At 43.1% G+C, this 16,203-nt stretch overlaps 1 protein-coding gene across 2 annotated transcripts in view; it reads right to left on the reverse strand.

The window, feature by feature from the left end:
• RASGRF2 (Ras protein specific guanine nucleotide releasing factor 2) overlaps window positions 1–16,203 on the reverse strand; it is a 376,997-nt gene that overhangs the window by 42,837 nt on the left and 317,957 nt on the right. The window contains exon 17 of one of the 2 annotated variants that reach the window (XM_044276022.1): window positions 15,792–15,884. The exons of the other annotated variant lie outside the window; for it this stretch is intronic. Within the exon in view, the coding sequence (XP_044131957.1) occupies window positions 15,792–15,884 (93 nt within the window). The remainder of the gene's footprint in view (window positions 1–15,791; window positions 15,885–16,203) is intronic. 2 annotated transcript variants of the gene reach the window in all.

Below are 16,203 nucleotides of genomic sequence, written 5' to 3' on the forward strand. Positions count from 1 at the left end.
CCTGAGGTCCTGGGGAAATAGCGAACACTGGCAGCTTGCTCTATATCTAGAAGTCATCTCAGCTCTGATCGTGTCTATAATAATAAACTGGGGAGTTTCTTTAACCCCTTAGTGACTGTTTTGGGCCTTTTTCTTCCTTTTTTCGTTGTTGCGTTCCGAGAGCTATAACTTTTTATTTTTTCCGTCTATATAGCTTTATGGGGGCTTGTTTTTTGCGGGACAAGTAGTTTTTAATGGTGCCGTTTTGGGGTAAATAACTTTATGATTAACTTTTATTAACTCTTTCTAGGAGGGAGATGGGAAAAACTGCAATACTGCCACTGTGTTTTTACGTTATAAATTTTATGGTGTTCATTTTTCAGTATAAATAACATATCATCTTTGTTCTCTGGGTCAGTACGATTACAGTGATACCAAACACATAGCTTTTTTTTTTAGTGTTTTACTACTTTTTTGCAATAAAACCCCCCTTTTAAAAAAAAAAAAAAAAAGAAAACAACGTTTTTGCATTGCCGCTTCTTAAGACCCATAACTTTTTTATTTTTCTTGGTTTTAGTGCTGGATCCATCATGACCATTTTAGAGTTAATACAACCGGATCCGTTCATTTTTGCTGATCTATGATGGATCCAGCAAAAACGCAGATGTGAACTTAGCCTAATCCTACCGGCCCAGAGAATAAAGGTAACATGTAAGTTTTACGGCATAGGGAACATTGTAAAAACAAAATCCATAAAACTATAGCTGATTTGCGTTACTTTTTTTTTCCCAATTCCACCCCATTTGGATTGTTTTCCAGCTTCCCACTACATCGTATGCAATATTAAATGATGCCATAAGAAAGTACAACTCGTCAACCAAAAAACAAGCCCCCCTACAGCTCAATAGAGACTAATGCAATTTATCCATCTCATGCCAACCTAAGGCTACTTTCACACTAGCGCTTGATCGGATCCGTTCTGAACGGATCCGATCATATTAATGCAGACGGAGGCTCCGTTCAGTACGGATCCGTCTGCATTAATAACTTAGAAAAAATTCTAAGTGTGAAAGCAGCCTGAGCGGATCCGTTCAGACTTTCAATGTAAAGTCAATGGGGGACGGATCCGCTTGAAGATTGAGCCATAGGGTGACATCTTCAAGCGGATCCGTTCCCATTGACTTACATTGTAAGTCTGAACGGATCCGCTCGCCTCCGCACGGCCAGGCGGACAGCTGAACGCTGCAAGCAGCGTTCAGCTGTCCGCCTGGCCGTGCGGAGGCGAGCGGAGCGGAGGCTGAACGCCGCCAGACTGATGCAGTCTGAGCGGATCCGCATCCATTCAGACTGCATCAGGGCTGGACGGAGGCGTTTGGGTCCGCTCGTGAGCTCCTTCAAACGGAGCTCACGAATGGACCCATGAACGCTAGTGTGAAAGTAGCCTAACTTGTCTGTTGTAGTAAATACTTGCATTCCCCCAAAAAATAATGATTCTGAAGCAATATTTCTTCGACCCCTAAGGTGTACAAATCCTGTTATTCCTCCAGGGAATGTGTAAGGCCTCATGCACACGACCGTATTTTGTTTACGTGTCCGATCCATTTTTTTTGTGGATAGGATGCGGACCCATTCATTTCAATGGGTCCACCAAAAACGCGGACAGCACACCATGTGCTGTCCGCATCAGTATGTTCGTTCCTCCGCAATAAAATTGTGCATGTCCTATTTTTTTCTAGTTTGCGGACAAGAATAGGCATTATTACAATGGATCCGCAAAAAAAAACAACGGATGCCATACGGAACGTCATCCGTTTTTTTTTTTTGCAGATCCACAATTTGCGGACCGCAAAACACATACGGTCGTGTGCATGTAGCCTAAATGAAATGACAAGTGGATATTTCACTTCCCTTTGTCAATGAGGTATGTTGCTAAGCAGTCTGATAGTAACAGCACTGACTGGACAGTGCCAGACATGCTCTATTGACAAGACAAATATTTCCAGGAGGAATAGCAGAGGAATGGTCCAATAATTTCACAGGGAATACAAGTTTTTAGTAAAGCACACATCAGGAGAGCTGACAGATCTTTAATACAGACACGCAGCCTCCTACACGACACGTCCGCGGTTTCAGAGTTACGTTCTATTGTTCTGTATGCAAACAAAAGGAAAAAGTGTCAAGTAGTGAAGTAAGAAATGTTTTTTTTCTTTCTTGTTTATTTTAATCGTTAAGACATTTTAGAACCAAGAAGTCAGAGCATAAATAAAGAGGCAGGCTCCCGGGAGGAGGCCGAGCTCCTCAAGACAAACTAATACACGGAGTTCCTGTAACAGAAGCTGCAATTAAGTGCCCCGCTCTGTTATCACCTATACCAGAAGCTGACAGTGATTATATGTCGTCACACCTGAGCAGATACGTATATAAACAGCTCCCAGACAATGTATGCCATGCTCTTCACTGCAATTATCTTAATTATAACGTATGACAATGCAGACAGAAATTATACTTCTTGCCCTAGATGCCAGTCTATGTCTATAACACAACGAGGCCATGGAATAAAAAATAAATAAAATTAATGGAAAATTCTTGTAAACAGCCCCCCCACGTTCCCAATAGTGCAGAAAAGCAATAACAACAAATGCATAAAGGGACACTACCATCGAGATATGTTTATCACATGAATAATCTAATTTTTTTCCAAAACAGTGGGTTTTCTGTATATATTTTTAAAGGAACTCCATGTATTCTACATCCTGCCATGTCTCTTTATCATCTTCCTCTGTTTGGACTTTTAGCACGGTAAATAGCCTCGCTAGACTCTTTCAGTCAGACCATCACTGCGGCCAGAGAGGAACGGGAACGAGTGACTCAATTAGAGAACCACACATTACACTAATAATGCACTGCTCTTCAATTTTACTAAGGGCTCGTGCACATGACTATCTATTTCGCAGTCCGCAAAAAACAAAAACAAAAAAAAAACGGATGACGTGTGTGACGACCGTATTGCATCCGTTTATTTTTTTATCTTTCAATCGTTTTTTTTATTAAATGATTTCAGCAAAATTACATTACATACACCATCTGTTTGATTGTAGATAGCGAGGGTGAATGCATAGATAGCCGTAGATGATGATACAGCAGGTATAATAAGATTTAAACTAAATAAAGTGTAACAAATGTAAACAAAATAAAATATTGCCAAAACATACCAGTTATCTCAGATGTTTCTAAATTGCCAAGTCTTGTGGTTGATTAATGTTCTGGGACATAGTTAATAGCCAGGTCCCCCATTGGTGAGTAAACTTATCCACATTATGTTCCCTGTAGGCCATTATTTTCTCATACGTACAGTTATTGTGTACTCTGGCTAAGATTTCAGCTTTCGTAGGGATGTTGGCAGATTTCCAATACCTGGTGATTGCCAGTTTCGTTGCCAAGAATAGGTGAGCCACTGGGACTCTGCTCCGAGCCAGTATGGTGTATATACCGATGAAAAAGAGACCCCAGTATACCGATTTCTGAATAGTGATCCCACAGAATCTGGAGGCCACTTAGAATATCTCTGACCATATCTGTAGCACCAAGGGGCACGTCCAAAGGATATGTAGCAAGGTACTAGTGTTTCCACACCCACGCCAGCAAAGATGTGAAGTGCCGGGGTAGATTCTGCTCAGTTTATCAGGGGTATCGTACCATCGTAAACAAGTCTTGATAGCAGCCTCATATAGAGAGGTGCTACGGAAGGTTGAAGAAATACATTTAAATGTTGCTAACCATTCTATGTCAGATATATTCCCTTGTAGTTCTCTATCCCTTGCTAGGAGTGGGACGGTTTTAGAGAAAGTGGATTTAGAGCTTAAGGCTACATATAATGGTCTGATTCCCACCTTACCATCGGGCCGTGTCGGGGAGGTCCATAACTCAAAAATCTCTCCATAGGCAATCACCTGGTGTGGTGATTTAGATTGTAGAAGGTGCCGAATCTGCAAATATTTAAAGAAATCCCCTCTGGGCATCTTGAATTCTGTTTGGAGTTCGGTGAAGGTCTTTTTGACATCTTTTTTGTAAAGTTGGCTCAGAGTTTGGATACCTAAAGAGCGCCAGAGAGTTAGTGTCATGCCCTGCTCAGGTTATGTGTGGAGGTCTGCCAGGTTAGCAGCACGTGTGTAGTTTTTTGTTTGTTTTGGGTTTGGAGTTGAGCTGTATCCGCCTCCCTTCAGGTGCACTGGGTGGGGTCGTTTGTGTGAGTTTAAATTACACCCCTTCCCAGTGTCCTGTGCGGGTTATAGATTCTAGCTTGCTCTGAGGAAAGGTGGATTTTCTGTTTCTGCTGTGCTACAAGATACGTTGGTTTTGGTTTCCTTTTTGTGTTCCGTCTAGGCTGTTAGAGAGACACCTGCCTCCTCCAGGACCTGAGGAAGCAGGCTGCCTCTTTCCCCCTTTCCACCATCTCAGGGACTTTAGGGAATCTTCAGCCTTAGGCACGGGGGCACGTTGATTCCCACCTTTAGGGTCTGAACGTGGGCACAGAAGTCTAGGGAGAACTGGTAAGGAATTGTCAGGAGGTGACCCTAATCCCCAGTTTCTGGCCTAAATGCTTGTTTTGAGATTTTTCGTGTGTTTATTGTATCTTGTATCCTACCCGCTGTGACAGTTAGATCTGTATTAGGTAGATGTAGTTCCGCTAACTGTAGTGGGAACACCTCCAGCAGGGAGAAAGGCTGATGCATACTTCTTTGATGGAACATACGCCAGTGATGGACTGAAGCCTGTAACACAGCTGGCCGGGGTGACAGTTTGAGCTAGGAGACACTAAGACTGTTTACAAGGAGAGTTTTGAGATGCTTGGTAGGAGCGAGTGAGGAATCAATTTGCAACCAGGGAGTATGGGCATCTGATGTCCACCATTTCTTCAATGCCTGAGTCTGATTGGCCAAAAAAATAATACCTCAAATCTGGAAGACCAAGCCCTCCTTTAGTTTTAGCTTTTACGAGAATGCCTGTGGCAATTCAGGGTTTACTCCTTGACCACACAAAGTTGTTAAGTAGGCCTTGTGCTTTCCTGAAAAAGTGGCTGGGGACTATGATGGGGACCATCCTAAATAAGAATAAAAGCTTTGGTAAGATTAACATTTGAAAAGTCGCAATGCGGCCTACCCAGGAGATTTCATATTTGCTATACAAAGTGATTTTGTGTTTGATAATGTCTAATACAGGAAGATAGTTTAGGTGGTATAGACTGGATATCACCGGCGGTATGGCGACTCCCAGGTATTGTATACTGTCCTGTCTCCAATCAAAAGGGAAGTCACGCTTTAAGGATTTTAATAAGCGGTCTGGGATATTCAGTGGGAGGAGGATTTAGGATTTGGTCTCATTGACCTTGTAATAAGACAGGCGTCCATATTCTTTGATGAGGGAGATTGCTGCTGGTAGGGCAGTCTGAGGGGACGAGAGTGTCAGGAGTACATCATCCGCATACAGAGATATTAGTTGTTTTTTTGTTTGAATCCATTGTAACAATGCGTGTCCTTGTCCGCAAAACAACGGATATGGAACGGACATGAGGACATACGGAAACGGAATGCACACTGAGTCATTTCCGTTTTTTTGACGGACCCATTGAAGTGAATGGCTCCACATATGGAACGGAAAAAAAAATACGTTCGTATGCATGAGCCCTAACAGATAACCTCTCTGTCGTTTCCTATGAAACAATATTTTCTATGGAATATACTGCCAAAATAAAGAGTTAAATTAGTCAGTCCGAAATTGTGATAAATTTATCATTGTGGCTGATGCTGGATAAAAAACCTGGTGGCATTTTCAGACTGTCTAGTTTACCCCCCTTATTTGCTTGCCTACCGTATGCTGAAAATAGGTCCACATGCCCTGAAAATGTGTCCCAATGCACCAAAATTCTGTCTCCGAGACAAAACTGTGTTCCAGTGCACCAAAAAGTCCCATTTTGACAAATATCTGTCCACTAAAAACATTAGACAAACCCTAAATTTGTCTAATCTGTGCCACTTCTATGCATCAGAAAAAAAACAATGGGGTCATTTAACTGGTGTGAAGTAGAACTGGCTTAGTTGCCCATAGCAACCAATCAGATTCCTCCTTTCATTTTGCACAGCTCCTCTGGAAAATAAAAGCTGGAATCTGATTGGTTGCTATGGGCAACTAAGCCAGTTCTACTTTACACCAGTTTGCTAAAGTTTTGTGTGCTTATTTATTGAGGGTCGAGCCGCTAGAAGGTAAGCATGTGCACCCCCTAATCTGGATCTCACTATCGACTTCAATGGGCACTAACATTTCCTCTGCAGCATCAAAATGAGGAGTTACAGCAGCCAAACACTCTATGGTCAGCATACAGTTGAGCAAAATGCCTAGGGAAAGGGGGGTATTCTAGATGGACTTCCCCTTTAATCTCTCCCTCCTTTAATAGTAATTACAAAAGATAACACAGAGGACAAATAACACATCATTAACAAAAAACATCGCCTTCTCTGTAACCAAAGTATAAGGAAGTCTATTAAAGGGAATTCATCAAGAATGAGCTTTCATCTGCCAGTCTTGATCTAGTTCTGCACTGGAGTGAGAGACACCTAAGGTAGTTTATGTGCGCCAAAAAATCTAATCGATACCAGCTGTAAACTGGCACAGATTTCAGTTATAATTTATGTCAGTTTTGTTTTTGGAAGAATGTCGAGCGTTGGTGTAATGGTGCCTGTGCAAAAAATTGTGACTTTCAGACACCACTTTAGCGGTGCACAGGGTTTGAAAAATTCCACCTCCCTTCATATGTTGTTTAGCCGGAGAATACCAGAAAGCGCCATCATTTATTGCTATACATCTGCAGCCACCTACATGTGCCACGGGCAATGAGCCACCGAAGGATATCACACACTAAATATTGGTACAAGCCTTTAGTTCTAGATTCTCTGACACAAAGCAAATCCATCCCTGCGCCTCTCATCAGTCAGTGCCAGTGTTCGCTTTCCTTCACCTCTCTGTCACAGCTCATGTTTTGATTTATTGCCCTTATTCACATGACAGAGTCGTACGCCGCGTCTCGCTCTGCTTTTCATTTCTTATGATACATATTTAAATTTTCTTACAAATCATCTGTCACAGAGACAATGATGAAGTTTGCCTTGTGAAAGCGCACACATCTGTGGAGACAGCAGCTGACATCCCTCACATATGTGTGCTGAATGAATGCATAAAAACACTAAGAAAAATATAAATCAATACGAATAAAACTTAGATAAAACTGTGAAAATACTTAGGCTACTTTCACATCTGCATTTTTTTTTTTCCTGGTTTTGAGATCCGGCAGAGGATCTCAAAACCGGAAGGAAACGCTTCAGTTTTGTCCCCATTGATGGTCAATGACTGAACAAACCAAAAACATAGTGCACCGTTCCGTTTTGTTGTGTTCCCATGATGGACACAAAACCGCTGCAATGGGGACAAAACTAAGGCCTCATGCACACGACTGTTGTGTGCATTCGCGTCCGTTCCGTCATTTTCCACAGTTTAGCGGAGGTCCCATTCATTTCTATGGAGCTGTGAAAAAAAACTGATAGTCCTCCGTTTTCTTCTCCGCATCCGTGATCCGTGATTCCAGTCCATCAAAAAAATATAACCTGTCCTATTCTTTTCAGTGGAAAACTTATGACTGACCCATTCAAGTCAATGCGTCCATCAAAAAAAACGGATTCACAACTGGTATGTCATCCGTGTCCGCATCCGTTTTTTCTACAAGACCTTGGTGCAATAAAATTACACTTTTCATTAACCTTCCTTTTTTTTCCCGTCAGACAAAAAAAAAAGGAAGACACAAGAAAACACAACTGAAGCAAAATCGGACAAGGACCACTGAAGCCAAATCACTGACAGTGAAAAAACACTGTCGTGTGCATGAGGCCTAAACTGAACGGAGTGCACCAGTATGCATTCCATTCCATTTGGTTGCGTTCCTATGCCAGACAGAAAAACGTTGCAACCAGCGTTTTTGAGTGCATCATGGGATGCGGAGCATCAAAAACCATGTAAGTCAATGACACCCATTGACTTACAATAGTATTTGATGCCAGATCCGGCATGTCCATTTTCGTTCTCAACGGATGCAGCTAGTTGCATTATTCAAGCATATGCGTTTTCCTGTGGTTTTTGAAATCCTCTGCCGGAACTCAAAACCTGAAAGGAAAACTCAGATGTGAAAGTAGCCTTAGTTTTATTGCTCTGTACACACTTTGCATGTTGTTTGCTGTGTTAAACACTTTTCTTTGCTGGTTGCCCATGGAAACAGACAACGGCTTAGCTCCTGTCTGCTGTCAGTCAAGTAACCTAACTGCTTAGGTGAAACTGTCCCCAGAGCTCCTGCAATGCACTGGCAACCAGAAACGTCAGACCTTTAAATTTATAATTTGACATGATTCGAGAATAAAACCATATAAAGGCTCGTTCACACGACCGTGTGAAGCCCGTGCCTGTATTGCGGACCGCATTTGCGGATCCGCAATACACGGGTCCCGTTCCGTGGCCATTCCGCATCACGGATACGGACGCATTCATTTCAACGGGTCCGCAAATCCAGAGATGCAGAACGGAACCACGGAACACTACGGAGTGCTTTCTGAGGTTCCGTTCTGTGATTCCGCACCGCAAAAAGATAGAGCTTGCTCTATCTTTTTGCGGAACAGAGGGATAGCGGACCCATTCAAGTGAATGGGGCTTTGATCCCTATGCGGCTGCCACACGGCAGGTGCCCATGCTTAGCGGACCGCAGTTTGCGGTCCACAGCACGGGCTTCACACTGTCGTGTGAACAAGCCCTAACTCAAAATCAGTAAGAGTTAAGTAAAGCAAAATAAGTGCACAGCTATTCTACATTTTATGTAGATGTGTTGTGATTTGTTGTTGATCTATTAAAGTTTGTGTCTGGCTTTTTGGGATTTAGCTCTTTTTATATAGTTTATTATTCTGGAAGAATAAGAGGGCTTTGCAATATCAGCATTAAAATCTATACATAGGTGCCCCCCACCCACTGTTTGTGCCATGTAGGGGACATCTGTACACTGCACACAGAGATGCAGTAAAAGGCTTTGCTCGCTGCAGCTGTGCCACGTAATGTGACATGGTAGCAAATTGGAAAGCCACTGTGCAATGTGGAAGTTCAATGGTGGGGAGACATTTCTTTAAAAACATCAAATTGGTGGGGGGGCATGGCCTGGACACTGATGGCGCTGGCTGCGTAGTTAAGGAGCTCCGCTTCCAGCACTATAACCCGGCTAAATTCCAGCTTACCCAGCACTTTAATTTATGAGGACTTCTCCTCCTGCTACCGGTCCACCCATGGGGCGAGTTAAAAAATGCCAGGCTCCGGCGAAACTCACGGGGTTCTTCCACAAGACTCCACCGCTGAGCAGGAGCCTGAAGCAGTCATCCTCGCCATCTTGTTTGAGCTCCCCTGCTTCCTCCCCGGGCGCAGCCCGCACAGATCCCCGACGGGAAGCTCCCCAGCACTCACATAGAAGCTGATCCGTGGAATGCTGGACTCACTGCGGTCTTCCTTTAAGGAGGACTTTCACCACATCCTCGGAGAGGTACGAACCGAGGTGGCGCAACTCTGTGAGCGCACCTCACACCTGAAGGGTAACATGGCGGAACGTACCGCGTCACATAATTTACTGATCGATGCTAATGCAGCCCTAGAGGAGGAGATTGGCAGGATGGAATTTAAACTTTCTGACATGGAGGATCGAAGCCGACGGAACAACGTGCCTGAGACAGTGGGTCCCGAGCAACTTCACTTACTATTGCAAACCCTGCTTAAAGAGGCTATGCCGGACCTCTCAGAGATGGACCTTACCATTGACTGTATACACAGGATCCCTAAGCCAGCAGGCCTTGATCCTGCTATTCCTCGTGACGTCCTGGCGAGGATTCACTTTTACCAAGTTAAAGAGGCTTTTCTAAAAGTGCTACGGAAAAATCCTTTGCCCACCAGCTCTTTTGACAGCATTTCGGTGTTCCCGGACCTATCGGCGGCGACCCTAGCCAAAAGAAAAGAATTTGCCTCTCTTACCAAGATACTTCGAGAGAAGCAAGTCCACTACAGATGGGATTTTCCAGTGAAACTCATCATCACGCAAAATGGCGTCCGCCACGTGTGCGCAACACCAAAAGTAGCTGCACATAAGTTGAAAACCTTGGGCCTGCTACCTGAAGACGCACCGCCTACGGGTAACCTTCATCGCCGACAGACCAAGATTCCTGTGGAGTGGAACCCGGCTTGAGCTGGAATGAGCAGCGTGTATTTGGTGCTGTAAGGTAACGGAATGACTCGCTCCCTTACACCCCATATTTCAAGGGGCAACAGCTCGTTCTTCAACCTTACCCATGTGATGCACTCTATCAGTGCTTCTAGTTTTCCTCAGTTTCTTTCCGTTTTTTCATGTTCTTTGTGTTTTTTATGTTCTAGTCTTTTTTATGGTTCTAACTTTTGTTCAGGCATGTGGCGACACTTATTTTCTGTATGTACATCCCCTCTGTAGTCTGACTGGAGCAGCACAAAGCTGGTATACTTTATTATATCAATGGGTATTAAGATATATTCTCTGAATGTAAACGGGATTGAGGAGATTGTTATGGGCAGATGCTATTACTTCCCAATGTGATGTATTTATGGCTCAAAAAACCCACTTGTTATCGGCGGATTCCTACAGATGCAAACATCCTGATTTCCCACACATTTATTATTCCCCTGCGTTCAAAAAAAAAAAAGAAAGCGGGGGTATTGTGACGATAAAGAGAAATGTAGCGTTCACTCTATCCTCCCTGGTAGCGGACACTAAGGGATGTTAGATTATTTTGACAGGTTTATTGGACAACTTACCGGTGACTATAGCCACGGTTTATGTGCCCAATACAAGACAGGTATCCTTCCTTTGCCGTTTCTTCCAGAAACTCAGATCTGTAGCTTCAGGCTCCATTGTAGTGGGAGGTGATTTTAATATTCCGGCAAATGCTGAACTAGATTGTAGCAGTCAAGTCCCGACACATAGATGAGATCTTAAATCCCTTATAGCAGAAACTCAGCTCCATGATATATGGAGGTACCACCATGGTGGAGAACGGGATTATACATTTCTCTCGCAGTCCCACTTATCGCAATCCAGAATAGACTATTTCCTTATCTCTTTAGATCTATTGTGTAAGTCTAGCAACTCTGCAATAGGCCTCACGACATGGTCTGATCATGCACCTATAATTTTTGAGATTCAAACAGGTTTGCCAAGTCCTCCCCCCCCCACCACAGTGGAGACTGAATGCTTACTTGTTGAAACGATCAGACAGAATTGATAGCATAGATAAGACCATTTGAGAATTTTTTTACATAAATAACGGCCCAGAAATTTCAATCTCGACCCTTTGGAACATATACAGTACAGACCAAAAGTTTGGACACACCTTCTCATTCAAAGAGTTTTCTTTATTTTTATGACTATGAAAATTGTAGATTCACACTGAAGGCATCAAAACTATGAATTAACACATGTGGAATTATATACATAACAAAAAAGTGTGAAACAACTGAAAATATGTCATATTCTAGGTTCTTCAAAGTAGCCACCTTTTGCTTTGATTACTGCTTTGCACACTCTTGGCATGCTCTTGATGAGCTTCAAGAGGTAGTCACCTGAAATGGTTTTCACTTCACAGGTGTGCCCTGTCAGGTTTAATAAGTGGGATTTCTTGCCTTATAAATGGGGTTGGGACCATCAGTTGCATTGTGGAGAAGTCAGGTGCATACACAGCTGATAGTCCTACTGAATAGACTATTAGAATTTGTATTATGGCTAGAAAAAAGCAGCTAAGTAAAGAAAAACGAGTGGCCATCATTACTTTAAGAAATGAAGGTCAGTCAGTCCGAAAAATTGGGAAAACTTTGAAAGTGTCCCCAAGTACAGTCACAAAACCCATCAAGCGCTACAAAGAAACTGGCTCACATGCGGACCGCCCCAGGAAAGGAAGACAAAGAGTCACCTCTGCTGCGGAGGATAAGTTCATCCGAGTCACCAGCCTCAGAAATCGCAGGTTAACAGCAGCTCAGATTAGAGACCAGGTCAATGCCACACAGAGTTCTAGCAGCAGACACATCTCTAGAACAACTGTTAAGAGGAGACTCTGTGAATCAGGCCTTCATGGTAGAATATCTGCTAGGAAACCACTGCTAAGGACAGGCAACAAGCAGAAGAGACTTGTTTGGGCTAAAGAACACAAGAAATGGACATTAGAACAGTGGAAATCTGTGCTTTGGTCTGATGAGTCCAAATTTGAGATCTTTGGTTCCAACCACCGAGTCTTTGTGCGACGCAGAAAAGGTGAACGGATGGACTCTACATGCCTGGTTCCCACCGTGAAGCATGGAGGAGGAGGTGTGATGGTGTGGGGGTGCTTTGCTTGTGACACTGTTCGGGATTTATTCAAAATTGAAGGCATACTGAACCAGCATGGCTACCACAGCATCTTGCAGCGGCATGCTATTCCATCCGGTTTGCGTTTAGTTGGATCATCATTTATTTTTCAACAGGACAATGACCCCAAACACACCTCCAGGCTGTGTAAGGGCTATTTGACCATGAAGGAGAGTGATGGGGTGCTGCGCCAGATGACCTGGCCTCCACAGTCACCGGACCTGAACGCAATCGAGATAGTTTGGGGTGAGCTGGACCGCAGAGTGAAGGCAAAAGGGCCAACAAGTGCTAAGCATCTCTGGGAACTCCTTCAAGACTGTTGGAAGACCATTTCAGGTGACTACCTCTTGAAGCTCATCAAGAGAATGCCAAGAGTGTGCAAAGCAGTAATCAAAGCAAACAGTGGCTACTTTGAAGAACCTAGAATATGACATATTTTCAGTTGTTTCACACTTTTTTGTTATGTATATAATTCCACATGTGTAAATTCATAGTTTTGATGCCTTCAGTGTGAATCTACAATTTTCATAGTCATGAAAATAAAGAAAACTCTTTGAATGAGAAGGTGTGTCCAAACTTTTGGTCTGTACTGTATATGAGGGGCATTCTACTCCAACTTGCATCCCGTTTGAAAGAACAAAGGCTTAAACTCCTATCGGATGCATTACATGCTCTTTCTAAAATAGAATCAGAGTATAAGTTACATCCTTGTCCTTCTCTCCACAAACAGCTATTTGAAGCTAGGGCTAACCTTAGAACCCTCTTACTATATGATCATAAGCGTTCGATGAGACGTTTAAAAGCTACCTAATATAATATTGGAGATAAAGCGGGGTCTCTTCTAGCTAGAAGAGTAAATCACAGGACTGCGGCAAATAGGATTGCTCATCTTAAGACGGATAACTCCCAGTTAGTGACTTGTCCCCAGAAAATTTCAGACATCTTTGCAGATTTTTATGAATATGTATAATTTACGTAACGATGACGTTAACTCTCAACTCCGGCCTGCAGATATTGCAGCGTTTTTGGATCCGCTATCTCTCCCCCAACTTTCTGTGTTAGATGTAGACACTGTAAACATCCCTATTACTTTACGGGAAGTAGAACAGGCAATAGGTTCAGCCAAATTGCACTCCCCACATGAGAACATGTCTATGCACAATTTATCATGGATAGCCAGGATCAGTCTTGTCAAAATGCTGACTTTGCCAAAAATCCTTTATAAACTTCAATGTATTCCCCCGAGGATACCCATATGTGTACTGAACCAGATTCAGGCTGAGATGCTGAAATTCATATGGGGCCATACCAGGCCCAGGATCTGTAAATCGGCATTATATCCGGCAATGCGCAGGGGTGGTTTGGGGGTGCCGGACGTGAGGATGTATTATTAGGCCTCGTTGCTCTCACAGACCAAGGAATGGTGGCAGTCGTCCAATCCACAGAGGTGATTACAACTTGAGGAAGCACAGATTAGAGGATCTTCTCTCAGATGCTGCACAAACTCTCAAACAATTCCAACCTAGTTTGCCAATAGGATCTATGCTGGCCACCTCTGCGGCTTGGAAATTCCTACTCTCTAATTCCAATCTCGCACGGACTTTGGATAGGAAACAATTCCCTCTAAAATCATCATCTCTCCTCTTGGTACTCCAGATGCATTGATACTATTGGGAAGCTTTATGACGGAAGCTCCATGGTACGATTTGAATCTCTGCATGGCCAAGTATGCCTTACGCAATACAGTCTTTTATCAATATCTTCGGGTCCGGCCCCTCCTAAACTCTTTACCGCCTGTTTCCTCCAGTCATCCCCTAGTTTCAGTTACAGCAATTTCTAAATTCCTCAACCTTGTTTCTAATGATAAAAAAGGGTTGTCTATAATGTACCAAATCCTATCCTCTTCATTATAATGTGAACAAACTGCCATTTATGGTTAGGTGGGAGGAGGAATTTAAAGCCACATTCTCACTAGCGGATTGGCATGACATGCTATTTTGGGCAATCAAACCTTCTAAATGCATTAATCACGCAGAACAAAATAGGAAAATCCAGTTAAGATGGTAACCTCACGCCCGGCAGATTAGCACATATGAAAGTGGGCTATTCACCTACATGTTGGCGTGGATGCGGATACAGGGGCACCCCGGCCCACATGTGGTGGTTTTGTCCTCTCATCTCTCCTTTATGGCAACAATCCTTAACCCTTATCTCAGAAGTAACTGACTTGAATGTTACCCTATCCCCGGAACTTGCTATATTGTGTATTGGGCTGTCTAACATCTCCTGTGATCAGAGATGGGTGGTGGCACATATCCTTACAGCCACGCGCAAAGTGATAGCTTGTCACTGAAAGCAAGGCATCAGCCCCCCCTTACAACTGGTAAATCAGCACGTGCAACACAAAATAATATACTCACCTGATCTTCAGTCCAGAACCAAGGTCCTCAACCAATGGTTGTCGTGGCTCTCGAGTGCTGATGCCATGCCTCTCCCAGACACTATCTTGTGATTGCTTTAATGTAAGCTCTCCAGATTCCTAGACTCCTTCCTGCCACCCCCCCCCCCTCCTTACCACTCCGCATATGGATATGTTAAGGTGTCACACACTATTCTCTTATGCCTGTATTATGTTTTGTTTTTTATTCTTTATTTATGTGCTGTTCTTCCCTTGCACACTACTAAAACTATGTGTATTGCTGCTATTTTTGTTCAATTACGCTTGGTAATAGCTGAGCTTATGTTCTTTATTTCTCTAAACTCTCCTGTAAGACGGTATTGAACAATAACAGAAGTACCAGGTTGGCAGCATCCAAGTGGAGGCCCTGATACTTACGCATAATAGAATGTGTTACTGCATAGTTTTTGTGCTATTGTGTATCTTATGTATAAATTGTGTGCACTCTTACATGGCTGCGTCCACAGTGTAGGTTCGATTTTATTGCACAAAAATTCTCAATAAAAACCTATTGCAACTAAAAACATCAAATTGCAAAACTGCAAGAATAAAAGGGCTATATAAAAAGAGATACATCCCAGATAAACCTGAAAATAATGGTATATAATAGTTAAAGCAGCTAGCATAAAATACGAGTCTTCTCCAAACTTATTACATGTGGAGAAAAGTACCATCAAAGGGACATACTTGGACCGAGGCTCTTATGTGTCTAAAAATATTCTCCTACTCCGGAACGGAAAGGCTGAACGGTGATGTGAACGAAGCCTTACATGAAAACCACTATGCTACTTTGGTATTGTTAAGACTTGTACGTCTTTGAGCAGGTAACACCAGCTGAGGTAATAGAAAGTTTCTAGCTCTCACCTGGTGGGCTCCCATGTCCAGCAGCGGCTGTAGCAATGGCAAAAGCTGAGGCAGGAGAGACAGGGCAACAGCGAGAGTTGTCAGAAGTCTGCACTGTAAAATAAGCAACAAATCAGAGCAAATCACCATCTGAGGAATCAAATCCATGCTTCCATCCAAGAACGCAATAACAGCCTTCAAATGTTCATTTCAAAAGGTCTCTTGAATTTAATGAAGAAAAATGTTTTTCTAGATTACTCTTCTTAAAGAATTTTATTGTTATTTAAAGTGAAAAAAAAAAGTTATATAAACAGTGACCTCCACACAGTAAGGCCTCATGCACACAACCGCAGCTATAGTCCGCATCCGAGCCGCAGTTTTTGCAGCTCGGATGTGGACCCATTCACTTCAATGAGCATCGGTTGCTCCGTTC

This window comes from Bufo gargarizans, chromosome 1, assembly GCF_014858855.1.
Source record: "Bufo gargarizans isolate SCDJY-AF-19 chromosome 1, ASM1485885v1, whole genome shotgun sequence".
In the NCBI taxonomy this organism is placed as follows: domain Eukaryota; kingdom Metazoa; phylum Chordata; class Amphibia; order Anura; family Bufonidae; genus Bufo; species Bufo gargarizans.